A 16,221-nucleotide genomic window follows, 5' to 3' on the forward strand; every position below is an offset into this window, starting at 1 on the left:
GCTCGGTCATTCCGTTGGTCTGAGGATGGCATGCAGTTGTCCTCAGGTGGCTGGTTTGGCTGTAAAGCACGATGGCTTACGTCATTTCCGCCGTGAATGCTGCTCCTCTGCCCGTGATGAGCACATCGGGGGCGCCGTGTCACAAAAGAATGAACTGTACAAAAAATCTGGCGACTTCAGCTGCTGATCCATTCTATAGGGCTTTTGCCTTGGCGTAGCGGGTCAGGTAGTCGGTCGTTATAATAACCCACTTATTTCCAGACGTTTACTTCGGAAAGGGGCCAAGAAAGTGCATGCCGATCTGCTGAAAGGGCCTTGAGGGGGTTTCAGTGGGGTTCAAAGATCCTGCTGGTCAGGTTGGAGGGGTCTTTCGTCTTTGACAATCTCGGCAGCTTTTCACATAATATGCGACATCGGCAGACAGTAGGGGCCAGTAATACTTGCCTTGAATGCGGCGGAGGGTGCGAGAAACAACGAGATGGCCAGCTGTCGGCTCGTCGGGTGAAACCTGACCTGTGAAGTTTTGTTCGCTGCAATGTTCTTCACGAAGACATCATTCTGTACACAGAACGAAGAAAATCCTCGCCTGAATGAGGCAGGGAGTCAAGGAACCTTGCCTTCCAAGTGCTCAATTTGACATTTTAAGTCATGGTCCAAGCGCTGCTGCTGTGCTGGAGCTTATGGGTCCCCGGAAAGTGTCCTCATGGTCTTCTGGCGGCGATGCATCTGCAGGGGCACGTGAGAGGCAGTTGACGTCATAGTATTGCGTCCGGACTTGCATCCGAACCCCTGGAGGCGCAGGCTGCACTGATCGAGGCGCACGGAGGGGTCCTTCAAACTGGCAAGCCAGCACAGTGCGTGGTGATCCCTGACCACCTTGAAGGGTCGTCCATACAGGTAGGGGCGGAATTTCGATCTAGCCCAAATAATGGCAAGACACTCCTTCTCAGTTGTCGACTAGTTAGCATCTGTCTTGGACAGGGAACGGCTAACGACGCGTTTACGTCTTCCAGTCCGTCAGTTTTTTGAACGAGGACAACGTCTAGGCCCACGCTGGTTGCGCCGGCAAGAATTTCAGTCTGGGCGTTTTCAGCGAAGCGCGCGAGGATTGGTGGGGCCTATAAACGACGCTGAAGTTCCTCGAAGATTTCTATTTGCAGCGCTTCCCTTTAAATGCCACATATGCATTTTGCAGGCGGGTCAGAAGCTCGGCGATGCGCGAAAAGTTCTTGACAAATCGTCGATAATAACTGCGCAGTCGGAGGAATCTGCGCACAGCTTTCTTATCGGCCGGCGGTGGAAATAGTGCGATAGCAGTAGTTTTCAGCGGGTCTGGCGCACTCCCTCCTTTCTTACTATGGGGCCTAGAAAGAGCAGCTGTTCATAAGCAAAGTGGCACTTCACTGCTTTCAATGTTAATCCGGACTACTTGATTGCGCCTAATACTGGTCGAAGCCTTTTCAGGTGCTCTTCAAAGTTCTAGGCGAAAACAAAGACATCATCTAAATACACAGGACAAATTTGCCACTTCAGGCTTGCCAGCACTGCATCCATTACTGATTAAAACGTCGCTGGTGCGGAACAGAATTCAAATGGCATCTCCTTGATCTCCAAGAGGCCATACGGAGTGATGAATGCGGTCTTCTCGCGATCTCCTTCATCGTCCTCAATTTGCCAGTAGCCGCTCTTCATGTCCATCGATTAGAAATACTTGCCGTTGCACAGGCGATCCAGCGTGTCATCGATGCGAGGAACAGGGTAGACGCCATTCTTTGTTATGTTGTTCAAGCGGAGGTAATAGACGCAGAATCGATGTGCGCCGTCTTTCTTTCTCACTAGAATAAACCGGTGCCGCCCAGGGGCTCTTTGAAGGCTGGATAACATCGTCGCGAAGCATTTCTTCCACTTCGTCCCGGATGGCTTGCCGTTCTCGCGGCGACGCACGGTAGGGTCTTTGGCGGAGAGGTCGTACGTACTGGTCGGTCATAATGCGATGCTTGGTAATCGGCGTTTGTCGGACCTTGAGCGATGACGAAAAAACAATCACTTTTGCTTCGCAGCAGATTGTGGATCTGGTCTTGTCTGTTACGGGGCAGGGCTGGTTTTATGTCGAAAATGGGCGTGTTCTCTTGGTCAGGCGAATCTTCTGCGAATGGGTCGTAGAGGGCGAAGGAGTCTCGTACGTCGAATATGTCGTCGAACAAAGCAATCGTCGTACCTCTGTTAACGAGCCGGTATTCTTTGCCAAGTTAGTAAGCAGTACTTCGGCTCGGCTTTTGAGGAAATGCGCTAGGCCTTTTGTGATGCCGTCGGTCCAGAAGCAATTGAATGTTCCCCTCGATGATGGCTTTAGTGTTATGCCTTCCGTGGCGCCTACGGTGACGATGAAGCTTGAGCGGGGTGGGACACTCACTTGTTCCCCCAGGACACTAAGTGCAACGTGATGTTCTAGAGTTCTATTCGAAGGGGTGGCCTCATGCGTAGAAAGCGTGATCGGCTTGGAACGCAGGTCGATGATCGCCTGATGCGCATTATGGAAATCCTTGCCCAAGGTCACATCGTGGGAACATTGTCGTAGCACAACAAAGGTCGTGGAATAGGTATGTCCGTTCACAGTCACTCGCGCTGTGCATTGTCCTGATGGCGTAATGCGTTGGCCCCCTCCAGTGCGAATTTCGGGGCCGTCCCAAGCGGTGCTACTTTCCTCAGCTGCGCAGCGAATGTCCCATTCATCTCCGAATAATCGGCTCCTGTGTCGACTAGAGCGCTGACTTTCCGGCCGTCGATAACCACTTCTAAGTCGGATGTCCTGACTCCGGCGTTGGACTTCGTCCTCGGCGTCGGATCACAGCTTCGTCGGGTATGTGAATCGTCGATGGGGCCTGTGGTCGTAGCTTTTCTTGGTGGCGGCGTCGTTTTGAAGGCGTTTAGCGCCGTCGTCGTGGTTGCTATTGTATGAGGCGTCGGCGTGGTGTGTGCGGCGTCTTCATTACCGCGGTCGCTGCGGGATATTCTTTGTTTCCTTGGCAAGCAACCTGACTTCCACAGGTTGCTTGGTTTAGTTTCCTCTATTTGGGCTAGGGGACCTTCATCGGAGAGCTGCGGCAGAGATGCAGCCCGGTAATGCAAAACGTGTGGTGGACGGTGACGTGAAGTGGGAGAGACGGCTGGACGACATGCACTCCCCTTTTCTCAGGTCATCGTTGATTTCTCGTGGTAGCTGGGCGGGGAGCGATCGTGGCGCGTCGATGCCGAAACCCTGCAGGCCGATGCATCTGTACGGGCAGTGGCGAAATATGTGCCCGGCGTGGCCACAATGGAAACACAGTGGGCGGTTTTCGGGCGTCCTCCACTTGTCGAATTTCCTAAAGCTGTTGCGACGCTCGTACGGTGGGCGAGCGGGAGCTAGGGGCCGTCGTTCTTGTAGAGCTGGTTCCCGTCAAAGAGGGCTTAGGGGGTCTCATCGGGGAGGAGGACTGAGTAGTGCGGCGGCGTAGGTGATGCCTTCAGGTTTCGTTGATGTCGTCGGTGACGGGTAGCCAAGTCCATGCGGCACTTCTTCACGGATGATGACCGTAAGCAACGCCACCTGAGTCTGCGGCGTATGCTGTGTTGAGGAAGGCAGCATCCGGCGAAGTTCTTCGCGAATAATTTCGCGTATCAGATCTCCCAGGTTATCCCCGCTTGCAGGGGTATCTTCTGGGGGGGCTTGCCTTCAGCACTTGAATTGGTCGATTTTAGTGACGGGTTCGGGCGTCAAGGGTCGTTTCGATGGTGGAAGCATCAACTACAAACTCGGCGACGTTTTTTGGAGGATCCCGGATCATACCGGCGAACAGTTGCTCCTTTACACCGCGCATAAGAAAGATGAGCTTCTTTTCTTCAGTCATGTCTGGGTTCCACCGCCTGAAAAGGCGTTTCCTTTCGTCCACATCCGCAGCCACGGTCTCGTTTGAGTGCTAAATTCTTGACTGTAGCGCGACCTCCGTTCTTTCCTTCCGTACCGCGGTAGTGAGCGTACCCAGTAGCTGCTTCTTGAAGAACGCCCAGGTCGTGAGGGAAGATTCGTGGTTTTCAAACCACGCTCTTGCAGGGTCGTCCGATGCAAAATAAGATTTCGAAGCTTCGTCTCAGGCGTTTAGCGCTGCCAGACGGTCGTACAGGGTCAATCAAACTTAGCGGGGACACGGCTCCGCGTGGCTGCGCACACGCGAAGCACTGTTCCGACCAAGCCGGTGGCAAACCCGTGCAAAGGGGTGGATGACACGAAGCACCACGTCGAGGTCGTTCTCTTCGTGCGCCACTCTGCACTGATTCATGAACAGTTTAGATGCAATGGCACTCCGCAGGTACGTGGCCACGCGCAGCCGTGTTCCCTCTAAGTGTCATTGACCCTGTACAAATCCAGCCAGCCTTCTACATCTTCGTGTTGTTCTCCTCGAGCTGGCGAAGCACGATGGTCGTTGGCTGGGCACCCGGCTCTATCGTGAGGGGAATAGCAGGTCAGCACCTCTAACAAATGTCACGTAGTGGTGACTGTAGTTCGGTGCAGAGGAAATCAGCGAGAATGGCTTATAAACGAAACCCTTTATTTGGGCTGACTTGCGACCGCAAAGAACTGAATCATTCGTCGGCGGCGTAGCAACAAGGCGGTTGTCGAACAGAATGCCCGCCGCTCTCGGCCGTGCTCTCGTTAATGCTGATAGCGAATTTTCGAGATGAAACTTGGCAAGCACCAGAATATTCTGGAGCAACGTAGAATCGGCTCCGCCTTGATGCGATCAATCTAGATAAATCTAGGCGCGTCTTGCATAACAAACAAAGCGATATTCAGGCGCACCGGCAGCTTTCCAAAATGAACTAACAAGCACAACAAATATTGGCGGCAATATGCCATGGTGCCAGACGGCGACTGGACGTCAGAAGCCTCCTCGAACGGTGACTGTCCAGTTATTTTGCTATACGAAGCATACTTACGCGGCACGCAAGATTTTCAGAACAGCGATGTCGTTGCTGTTGCTTTCGTCAAAACAATGGCGCGTACCCACGGCGGGGAATGGCCGAGACGCAGGCGGCGACTGACAGTTGCTCCAATATAAAAAAAAATGAAATAAAAAATTATAAATGTAATGATAAAAACAACATTAATAATAACTGTAATAACAACAAAAATAAGTAAATAAATAAGAGTAATTGAGATTTGTGGACTGAAATAAACTAATCAAACATTTTCAGCAAAACTAGTCGTTGGGCTAGTTCGTAAGCCATTCTTTTAGAGGAACCAGCGCAAAAAAGGACAACGGACAAGGAAGAAGAAGGACGACACCGACAGAGAGCGCCTCGGTCCATGTCGTACGTCGTCTTTCTTGTCCGTTGTCCTTTTTGCGCTGGTTCCTCTGTAATGAAACACTGTGAGATCGGTGATTGAAAGAGGGAACGGGGCTAAGCTTGCCATGTTTAGGAAGCTTTGGTTGCAGATAAATTTTGAACATGAGAAAGAGCTTAGGACGGCAGCCGTTTCGTGTCTGAAAGGAAAGTTTGAATGGCGAAGAGCAGATTCCAGTTACTGTGCCCAAGGGAGGAAGCACCAAGACACAGAACAACCCCAGTTGATAGACTCAGACCAAACTGCAGTAACGGGTGCTTCGCAGGCGCCTCCTTAATGAGGAGAAACAGCGGCAGGTCAAACAGAAGTGTTCTTAGTTTAGATTTCAGCGCAGGGCGGGCACGATGGGGAGACCGCCAGACCAGATCTATGATAGTGAAAGTTTAATTGAAGCACGCGACAACTTAGGCGCATGAAAGAAACCTCACGCGTGTGCGATCGCCAGCATTTACTGCCCCAGCATTTACTGCCCCAAGTCGGGAAAGGGGGTCAGTGCTGATGGCGGAAATTCTTTTAAGTGCAGATACCTGCGAAACCTGGCCGCAGTAATCCATGCGCTGGGGTGGAATGAGAGATACGACTGGGCCTTGAAGAGATTCCTTCGCCGAGGTATCAGCAACCTCATTCAAATGGATTCCTCTGGGCCCAGGCACCCCAACCAGCCGTAACGAACACACGTGGAGTGGAATCAAGCAGTTGAGCAAGCGAAGTGCCTGAGATCCTGTAGACGGGGCGAGAGATGAAGACAGGGATAATGAATTTTTCTTAATTATGACAGAAAACAAAGGTCTGGTTAATTTACGCAACGCCAGGACTACTGCTCGAAATTCGGCCAAATAAATGGAAGTGTAATTAGGAAGGCTAAGTCAGAATGACCAATCAAGAGAGGGGGAGAAAATATCAACACCGGCCTTTCCTTCACATTGTGAGGCGTCAGTGGCAATGAGCACAGGGAGAGTTAAAGCGCATTAAGTAATCCAGTGATAAACCACTGAGCAAATGGAAAGGCATTAACTTAGGAAGTTTTGGAAATGTGACATCGAAGGCAGTCTGAATGGATGAAGAAATGGCGGAGGCCGCCGTAGTGGATCAGTGGTAATGGTGCTCGGCTGCTGACCCGAAAGGCGCGGGTTCGATCCCGGCCACGGCGGTCGAATTTCGATGGAGTTGAAATTGTAGAGGCCCGTGTAGTGTGCGATGTCAGTGCACGTTAAAGAACCACAGGTGGCCGAATTTGTGGAGCCCTTCACTACGGCGTCTCTCATAGCCTGAGTCGCTTTGGGACGTTAAACCCCGTAAACCAACCAAACCAAACCAAAATGCGGACAGCTAATGGGTCAAGGAGAGATTGCAGAAAGCAAATCTGCGGAGTATAGAAACGAGACCAGCTTTCGTTGAAAAATGGCCTAGGCTGACGAAGGAAGATCAAATTTGAGGCAGGAATTGACGAATTACACATTTTAAAAAGTTTGAACTGTTTAAAGCCAAACTCTTAAAGGAAATGATGGAGTACGTGCTTGCAGGCACAAACGGAATTGGCCACGAATATTGGAAGGCCCAGAGAGAGGCGCAACACCTCCCGCTCCACGAGAAGCAGGAGGCGAAGTTAATACGCAGGCGCACCAGAAAATAAGACACAGCCGAACTCTAAGACTGGGAGGACATAACTTTTATAAATCATAAGATGCGAGCGTTTTCTCATGCCGGAACGAACGTTGCTAAGCCTGCGCAGCACACCGACTGCTCGGACTCCTTTCGCGGTGATTTGCTCTATATGTGCCAACCAGGGAAGTGAAGGATCATAAATTACTTCGAGGCATTTGATACTTTGCACTTGAGGAATTACAAGGTTTCGATAAACACTAGAGATATTAACTGCATAATTGAGCGCAAAAAACAATAAAGCACATTTATCGACATTAAAGGACAGAATAATGTCCCCTAATCAGTGGTCCAGGAAATTGAGGTAAAACTTTAAGGACTGGTACAAACAGTAAATGTCATTCGCGGAAGCGAGAAAGGCGATGTCATCAGCGTACACATAGGATGACACTTCATGAGTGCAGGAAATACTGCTAAGATGTTGAAAAGTAGAGGGGAGTGGATCGAACCTTAGGGCACTCCTCTCGCTTGTCCAAATCTGCTTGAGGAAACACCGTTCTGGACGCAGTGAAATTCTGTAAGCCAAAAATTCAGAAACCCATGCCACAAAACATCTCGGAAGTCCTGTTGCCTGCAATCTTTGCAGGAGCATCTAGTGTTGAACGCTATGAAGCTTTAGACACATCTAGATAAACAAGTGCTGCGTATTGCTTTCGGCGACGAGCTAACTTTATGCGGCTCTTCAGGTCGGTATGGGCCCACCAAACAGAGCATCCTAGCCTGAAACCTGTTTAGCAAGGGTTCAACAACCCATTCTCGGAAATGAAAGTCATTATTCGACAATGCAACACCCTATCAGTTAGTTTTATGAGATCCGAAGTTAAAAAATGGGCCTTATGTTGTCTAACACATAATCGTCGCCCTGATTTTTAAGCAAAGGAATAACCTTTGCTGGACATCACTCATTTAGAATCACTGAAGCAAACAAGGCAAGGGGAATGAGGGGCTCGTTATAAATATGAGAGAAGCCAACAGCCACAGAACCAACGAACACAGGGGATTTTTTTAATTTATTTATTAATTTTGTGGTGTTGATCAATTTAGAATATTACTGAATATGTCATCGCTTAAAGCTAATTGATTAGAAAAGCAGAAGAAAAAACAACCACATGCCGCCGGTGGGATCCGAACCCACGACCTCCGAATCTATGGCCCTTTATAAGAGAGTTATTTATAAGCGCCAGTAAGCCAGCGGAAAATTCCTCGAAAAAAAAAATTATTATCGAAGAATTGACACCATCAGGGCCAGGAGCCGCGGGTGGAAAGTGGGATACAGTTTTCGAGAGCACAGTGAAGGTGACCTCCTCGAAATCGTGCCATGTGACAAGAAATCTCGGAAGAGAAGAAAGAAGAGCCGTAAACAGATGCTCAAGTCCTCTGCCTGTCTCTTCTAAAGACTGAGCAAGTTTAGCCGGTGTCTGGACTAGGGAGACTGCGCTCATGGTGGTCAGAATTAGTATCCTGGATTTTAGGTAATTAAATAAAGCACACCTATTACCAGTTTTAAAAGGAATTGGTAGTGTTGGTTATCGCACAGCTCTTTTGCACGAGATACGGGACGCTTAAACGTAGCTACAATGAACTTATAACCGATCTAGTTTTTGGGGCAGTGATTGTGGAGAAGTTTCTTCCAAGCAGCCTTTCGGCTCCTATTACCTTGAGTGCACTCTGCGTTCCACCAAAGGCATGGCGATGTTCCCTTATTTCCCTGGACGAAGAACTCAGATTTTTGATGACCTTTTTCCAAAATTGAACAAATGCGGATGGCATTATCCTCACTGTTGGAGTGATACAATTCTTGAAGGTCTGCTTTGAGAACATTTTTCAAGCTGTCATAATTTATGAATGTACGTCGTGTACCGGTAAGAGGGATGAACTGGTACATAACTTGGAAAGTAATCAGAAAGTGATCACTATTGGACGCACAGTCAATTGGCGCCCAAGAGGAAACAGTTATCCCGGGGGAGAAAAATGCCAGGCCTAAGGCTGAGCCGAGGCTGACCTCGGACAAATGTGGGGAGGCCCGAATTTAGACAGATGAGTTGATTTTCACAAGCCCAGTCCCACAAGCGTGAACCGCAGCGATCTGTTCGAAACCCCCACGAAACATGATACGAGTTAGTCTCCAACAATTAAAACTTGTGCCTTGCAACTAGATAAAAACGAGTCTAGAAGGCGAATGTCATGAACACCTCTAGGAAAATATAGATTAGCAAGAGTGAGTGGTTGATATCCAGGAAGATTCAGATCAACAGCCTGAATATCGCACTGCCTCTTCATATATTAAAATGACTCAGTAGCCCTGCGAAAATATTTTATGGATACGAACAATAGCAGGCCACCACCTGTTAACGGGCGGTCTAGCCTGAAAGAGCGATAATTTTGGAAATGGTACCTACAATGTTTAGTGAGCCACGTTTCCTGAAGAGCAATTACGTGTGGATTTAATTTATTAAGGCGAAAGTCTTTAATGCCTCATCGTTGTAAGCAGCAGTTGTCGACAGAAAATGTCACGCTTTTCAATTGGTCGAAACGGCCATGACGTCACAGTGCGCGAATTTCAAACGGGGCCAATTGTACTTTGCCTAGTAACCATGCAACCAATTGAAGGGATCGTATAGTGATTCTCCAAGTAAGTGGGACTGAGCTTAGTTAATTGCTTAATTAACCAATTACCCTAATTAACTTTTCTAGTCAGGCCATATAAATAAATAAAACGGAGTAGGAAATTGGTCGAGCTCGGGAATCGAACCCCGGTCTTCGGCGTGCGAGACGAGCATGCTATCCACTCCGCCATGCCAGCTCGATGGTTTGGAATGAACAAAGGCGCGTCTAGTGAATACGGTGTCTTCGCTCACTCCCATCCTCCTCCCTTCCCTTCCGGAGAGGTTTAGGTGTCCACCGAGATATGAGAGACATTTCCTTTCCTCAAAAACCAATTTACCGACGAGCGAGGCGTAGAACCGAATGGACAATGGCGTTCTATGGACTCCCTGGCAGCGTTGCAAGATGCTGTCGCGTTCCACTCTTAGAGGCGAAACTTAACATCTTACCGCCGTATTCCAGAACGCAACTTAAGCTCCGACTTAAGTTCCGACTTAAGTTCCGACTTAAGTGGCAGAAAAGTATAAGTATAAGTATAAGTATAAGTATAAGTATAAGTATAAGAAAGTTTCGAAAACGGCACTTAAGTCCCACTTATGAAAGTAGCACTTTTAGATGTAAGTAGGCACCATGGGAACGAGGCTATGCAAACATTTACGCGAAACTAATAAATTTACGAACAAATAAAGAACAGAAGCGCCAAAAGAACACTGCTAATACATAGTACAAATGTCAAGAAACATTTTAACAACAACAAAAAGTTTTGTTGGCTAACTTTAGAGAACTATTATTATTTGTCTGGCCACAAACGCAGACGTCACTATAGTAACGCGCGTAGCATTGCTGCTCCTGTCGACGTCGGAGTCTTCCCGCTCGCGCGCTTGCCTCGATGGCATCATCGCCAGCATCGCCAGCTCTTTTTTCATTGTATTTTTTGCTCTCGCACATTTCAATTGTAAATTCACTGTTTGTACTTTATATATTTTTCGTTCGATATTTTTTGTTAGTGTATAGAATTTGTAGCGTGTTCTGTTTTGTGTAGTGTGCTTTATTCTTTTCTGGTGTGTTGCGACGCGCGCGCGATGGAGAGATCGGAGAAGCTGAAGATCAACTTCTCCGCAATGGAGCGAGCTCTTCTCATTGAGCTCGTCGAGAAGAACACTGTTCTAGAGAACAAAAAAACCGACGCCGTGTCCGTCGCGAGGAAGAAGAGGGAGTGGGAGCTAATAGAGCGGCAATACAACTCCCAGCACAACGTCCGCCCGCGAACGTGGCTCCAGCTCAAGAAGTGCTGGGAGAATTTGAAGGCCAAGTGGAAGAAAGGGTGTGCGGACAACACGCGGGAAATTTTTAAGACAGGTGAGTACTGTTTTTTTTTTCATCCTTTATTTTTTTTTGCTGAATAATTGACAGTTTCTGTCCCAGATTACAAAAGTACTGCTCCTATTGCTTGCTGCATGCATATCAGTCTCCTTATGCATTTCCAGAGTCGTCACGAATCTAAAGTCTTGTATTAATAACGTTGTGCAACGGCATGGAAGCTTACAACCACTGTGGCGAGCTGTTCCGCGTCTAGGTAATGCTTACAGTTAGGATCACGGTATCATAGCATAAAACTCTAAACAGGTGCATTGAGAAATATCGTGCAGCTCATTCAGTTACAGGTGCTGCCAGTTATGTTGCTGTGCGTTTTCGCCGCCACAGTTTCCATCTAACTTTCGCGCACCCACAGTTTGGAATGAGTGGCTGTGTTTCACCCGGCGAGTTTACGAAACATACGCAATTATCGTGCGTCTTTCACAAAAAAATTATGTGTGGGGGTATAAACATGGGCGTTTTCGTCGCTTCGCAGCGCGTGAATTCCGAAAACTACTTTGGTGCTCATATCGAATGTATACCTAGCGCTTACGAATATTCACCGAGTGATTTTCCCAATGGTCTTAACAGCGCTTTCTGTGATTACACAGGCGGCGGATCAGCTGCCCCGAGCCAGCTCACCGACGAGCTGCAGAGGGTGGGCGCTGTCGCCTCCCACATGGGGGTTCGCTTGGCGAACCCCTTTGACAGCGACCGCGACCGCCACCAAGAGACTGCAGGCTCAGAGCCCCGGCCTACACCGTCGGTGGCCGCCCTGCTTTCGCAGACGCAAGAGTCTGCAATTCCAGGAGCCAGTGGTATGACTTTTGTGTTTATATTGTACTGCAAGCTCCGAAAATATATTTGAAATTATGTTTCCTAGAATACATATTCTGTGTATGTACTGTTTTTGTGTTTTTATGCTTAGATAATTAGATGAAACTCTCCAGGAAAATCAATGGCAGCCTCCCTGCCTTGCACTCGTGCGTTACCAGTTTTTCTGTTGTGAGCTGCTTCCGTAACTTTACATTTTATTTTTCTCTGTGCATAAGAGCTCTCCTGTTATTACAGTGTGCACATCATCTGTAGCCATGTCCAATTTTTATGCGGCATCTGTGTTGTCTTGGCCTGTCATTAAAATATTGGTCTGTGCGACCAAAGCTGTCAAAGCTACTGCTAAGAGGTGCAAATTGACTGGATGAACACATTTGCCAAGTTGGTCGTCCAAACAGCATGACTGGCAGTGCATGTGACAAATGTATTCCGGAAATGTTTCCCTTCAAAGCAGGCAATGTCCATGTTTTATGCTCCCTGCTATGTCACATAACCTCTGAAGTATTGATTGAGTTACTGCATGACTCAAAATGGCAAAATGTCACCTAAAGGACTTTGAAAGCAACGAATGCTAGTGTGAACAAAAAGTGCAAAATGCATTTCAAGTACCCACTTTATTGTAAACCATTCAAAGGCTAAGATGGCCTACAGTACTAGCAAAGATTGAACAATGTTTCTTGATCCAAATTGACATTTCATTGCATTTGCCCTTGTTGCAAGGTCTAATAGCAAGCACTTCCTCCGCATAAGGTGATGCAGACGACCAGCTGTGGTCCTGGCACTACCCGAGCCCGCAGCACGATGCAGAAATGGAGGAGCAGTCCATTAATTCAGAAGCTGTTCCTGCCACTCCGCCTGCACCAAGCAACTCTTCCGAGCCAGCCACACCGGCAGTCGCAGCAGCTTCGGTGCTTCCTGCTGCCTCTGCAGCAAGGGCAGCAGGTATCAGCCGCACTGCCGCAAGCACACAGAAGCAGTCGCTAGCTCACCAGGAGCTAGCGGCTCGCCTCAGTGCTGTGTCCTCAGATAGCACAGAAAGGACAAAGGAGCACCGGCTCCGTATGAGGCTCTTGAGAGCTGACCACCGGGACAAGCTGGCCAAAAGAGCTGAAACACATCAATTGGAGGTCGAAAACTTAAAGTTAAAAAATGAAATTAAGAAGGCCAAAAAGATTCTTTTAGAGTTGAAAATTAAAGCACTAAAGGGTGAACTTTGAGGAGGATGTGGTAGGGGTGTGGTTGGAGGTGGAGCAAGGGGGAGGTTACTGCACCTGTCATTAACTGTCGCCAGGATGCCTGAGGGAAGGGATGAAAGCGTTGCTTGGTTTATGGGGTTTAGCGTCCCAAAGCGACTCAGGCTATGAGAGACGCCGTAGTGAAGGTCTCCGGAAATTTCGACCACCTGGGGTTCTTTAACGTGCACTGACATCGCACAGCACACGGACCTCTAGGATGAAAGGGGGGGGATGCAAAAAAGGAGCCGGATAAAGTCAACATAATGCTAGACTCTCCAATGTTCTTTGACGTGCACTGACATCGCATAGAACACAGGAGTCTTTGCACTTTGCCTCTATCAAAATGCAGCTGCCAGAGCCGAGAGCCAAATACCATACCCTGAGCCTTCGCAATAGGTGAAAAATTCTTAACCTCTTAAGGCTGGCTTGAATTTCTATCTTGCTCAGCTTCTGTTATGTGCTTTTTGTTACGAAATGTTTCTGATGTTTCGGGCAGTCAAGCTGCCGTGGTGCTTCAGTTATGGCACTCGGCTGCCGACCCGAAAGGTGCAGGTTCGATCCCGGCCGTGTTTTCTGTCCTTCTGTCCTTATTGTTTTTGTCCTTTGCCACGATTGTCCCAGGCAGTGCAGTAACTGTACTGATGAATGTGCTTGGCAAGAATGTTCGATGCTTCATTGCACTTGGTAGCGTACCATTGATGCGCTTTCAGTTGTACAGCAAATCTCCATTTCACCTATGAATACAGTGCCGCAGTCTCTGCTCGGAATGTTATAAGTTATTCCTGAAAACTTTTTCACCTTGTTCCAAGTTTTTATGAAATCACATGTGCCAAGTTCACGTTGTATTTGGAAAATGCATGCGATAGTGCTTCGGTGACACTGCAAACAATGAAATAGCAGTGTGAATTTTACAGTTGCACTGCTCTGCATTGGGCAAAGAATTTAATTTTTTATCTTTTTCACCACATGAACAGTTCAACCATTTTTAGACGGTTCTCAACATGTGATGCTCAGTCTGTCTTGGAGCTTTGTTTTATCAGAGCAAATGTGGTGTGGCTTGGGTCACCAAAGACAAAAGCACCAATTTCTTGGGCGTGCACAGTGGGTGCGATCTTTCCATACATAGGAAGAAACTGCACTGCTGAATGACTTACGTTGTCATTCAGGAAGGGAAGGCTGTTTTTGCGCTCAATCTTGACTGTAAACTGCATGCAGGGTCCCACCATGTGTGGGACATCTAAGAATCCTGCTACATCCTTTCTCTTATCGATGCAGAAGCAGTCTTCCACCTAACTAAGGGAGGCTTTCGGCGCTGGTATAAAGTTGTCCAGTACAGTCTGTTCAACTGCTTCCACGATGATGTTCACAGTTGTCACCCAATATGGAAGCAGCCATTGCTGTGCCATGCTTCTGCATGTGTACTTTGGTCTTGGTAGAGAAATATGTGTTCTCAAGACACCACGGGAGTAATTCGCACAGTTCTGGGACATTGAAGGTGTTCAGCTAGCATGCTTTCTGTCCCAAAAAGGACGAACTGGCAAAAAGTGGTGATTTGGCTAGTTTGTTTATTATGAATACGGAGAGCAGTGCGAAAAATAGTCAGTGCATATGTTGTCACTCTTTTCTGTCATGCGTGTGCTTTGCTCTGTTTTCCCTCTTGCAAAATAGGGCTTCTTTGCAGGCTCGTACCACCAGATCCATGGGGTGGCTTGTGCATAGTGACGTCACATTAAGCGACACCATGGCATCTTTGTCGATGAGGTCTGCTTAATTGCTGTTGTTGGTTGTCTTGCTTCCAGTTAGTGGGCTCAGCATTTTGTGTTATACCCGGAGAGATGTTAGAGTGGAGACTGTGAAGTCAACGATGGGGTGTAATGGAACACCAGGCTTGTGTTTCTGTGGGAGACTGTCGATATTGGGAGCCGAGCCATTCGTGCATAGCAGCCGATAGTACAGCTGCTTCTTCTCAGCTGGGACCAAATGAAATAACCTTGGGAGTAGTTTTCGAAACTTGCTCTGGAGGCTGCTGGTAGGATCCTTGAGATGATCGTGCATATTCCCATCGCTCAGGAGCTCTGGCATCTTATCATATTCGCTCCAGTTCACCACATCAGTGTCAACAAGAAGCATGACAATGATATTGTTGCTGTGCACAATTCTATGAGTTGTTTTTCCATGGCCGTGAATCATGTTCCTCAATTTCGTGAGCACACAAGCAGCTTGTGTGTGGGCCTCATTACAAACTTGTGACAGCAGTTTGCCAATGGCCCTTACTGCAGTGCAAGCCACTTTCTTGGGATCGGCAATGAATCAGTGTTGGAGTTCATTCCAAGGCCTAAACAGCAAGTTCTATTTTGGTTGGCTGTTAGAAAAACAGATTCAGAATGATGTCCTTTTCACACTTTTGTACCTTTGGCCACAACGAATGCAATTTTCTGTAATGCGAAGCTTTGAACAGGCATTTTCTCATATCCGTGACGTATGAAGCTTTATGTCCGAAAAGTTACTTGAAATGACGGGCTTGAGCTAGCGGCTTGCAAAAATCGCTTCTGTGTCTAACACTCTAATTTTTTGGCACCACTTATGGATATGCACAGCGAGTAGGTTTTTCTAAGCTTGCCTGACAATCCGGTGGCCCCATGGTGTTGGCACAGGTGTTTTTAAATGCCGAAATCTGGGCTTCAAATGTCCATTCTTGCAGATTCACTTTGAAATTTGAAGGAAGCTATGCACAGTGAGTAATATAATTTGCCATATATTCGTCATGACTTATGTGTGCTTTGCCCAACAATTTACATATTCAAGAGCTCGACAAAACTTTGTGGCCAGGTATCGCAATCGAAGTGAAGGAATGCAGTCACTGATCAAAATCCTTTGTAGCTGTGCAGTTGGGTGTAGGTGGATGCTAATCAGTGATTCCTGTCTTATTTGAAATCTATATGTCCGTAGAGGATTGCTGTAAGTAAATTGAATGAAATTAGTATGTATTAGTGCCATAAAGAATGATGGTACATACGTAGTAATATGCCGACGAAACTGTCAAAATCTGAAGGTTTTAACCGGATGCTCGATGGACCATTTACAAATGTACAACACTTCAAAAAATAAAAAATGGTATTTTTGTATGTCAAGAAAAAGTGTGTT

The 16,221-nt window shown here is 47.6% G+C and overlaps 1 protein-coding gene across 1 annotated transcript; it reads left to right on the plus strand.

Annotated features, from left to right (window-relative positions):
- Positions 1-10,688: 10,688 nt before the first annotated feature.
- Positions 10,689-14,318, plus strand: LOC149356175 (uncharacterized). Its single transcript, XM_089576269.1, has 4 exons — positions 10,689-11,011; positions 11,620-11,826; positions 12,602-12,901; positions 14,293-14,318. Exons 1-4 carry the CDS (start codon positions 10,735-10,737, stop codon positions 14,316-14,318), a joined length of 810 nt encoding a protein of 269 aa, XP_089432395.1. The 5' UTR covers positions 10,689-10,734.
- Positions 14,319-16,221: the final 1,903 nt, after the last annotated feature.

This window comes from Amblyomma mixtum, chromosome 3 (assembly GCF_055824585.1).
Source record: "Amblyomma mixtum isolate Tamu chromosome 3, ASM5582458v1, whole genome shotgun sequence".
In the NCBI taxonomy this organism is placed as follows: domain Eukaryota; kingdom Metazoa; phylum Arthropoda; class Arachnida; order Ixodida; family Ixodidae; genus Amblyomma; species Amblyomma mixtum.

Coding starts and splice junctions, on each gene's coding strand:
- LOC149356175 (XM_089576269.1), top strand. CDS start 10,735: ATGGAGAGATCGGAGAAGCTGAAGATCAACTTCTCCGCAATGGAGCGA. Junction 11,012..11,619: donor GCGGGAAATTTTTAAGACAG/GTGAGTACTGTT, acceptor GTGATTACACAG/GCGGCGGATCAGCTGCCCCG. Junction 12,902..14,292: donor GACAAAGGAGCACCGGCTCC/GTATGAGGCTCT, acceptor AACTGCATGCAG/GGTCCCACCATGTGTGGGAC.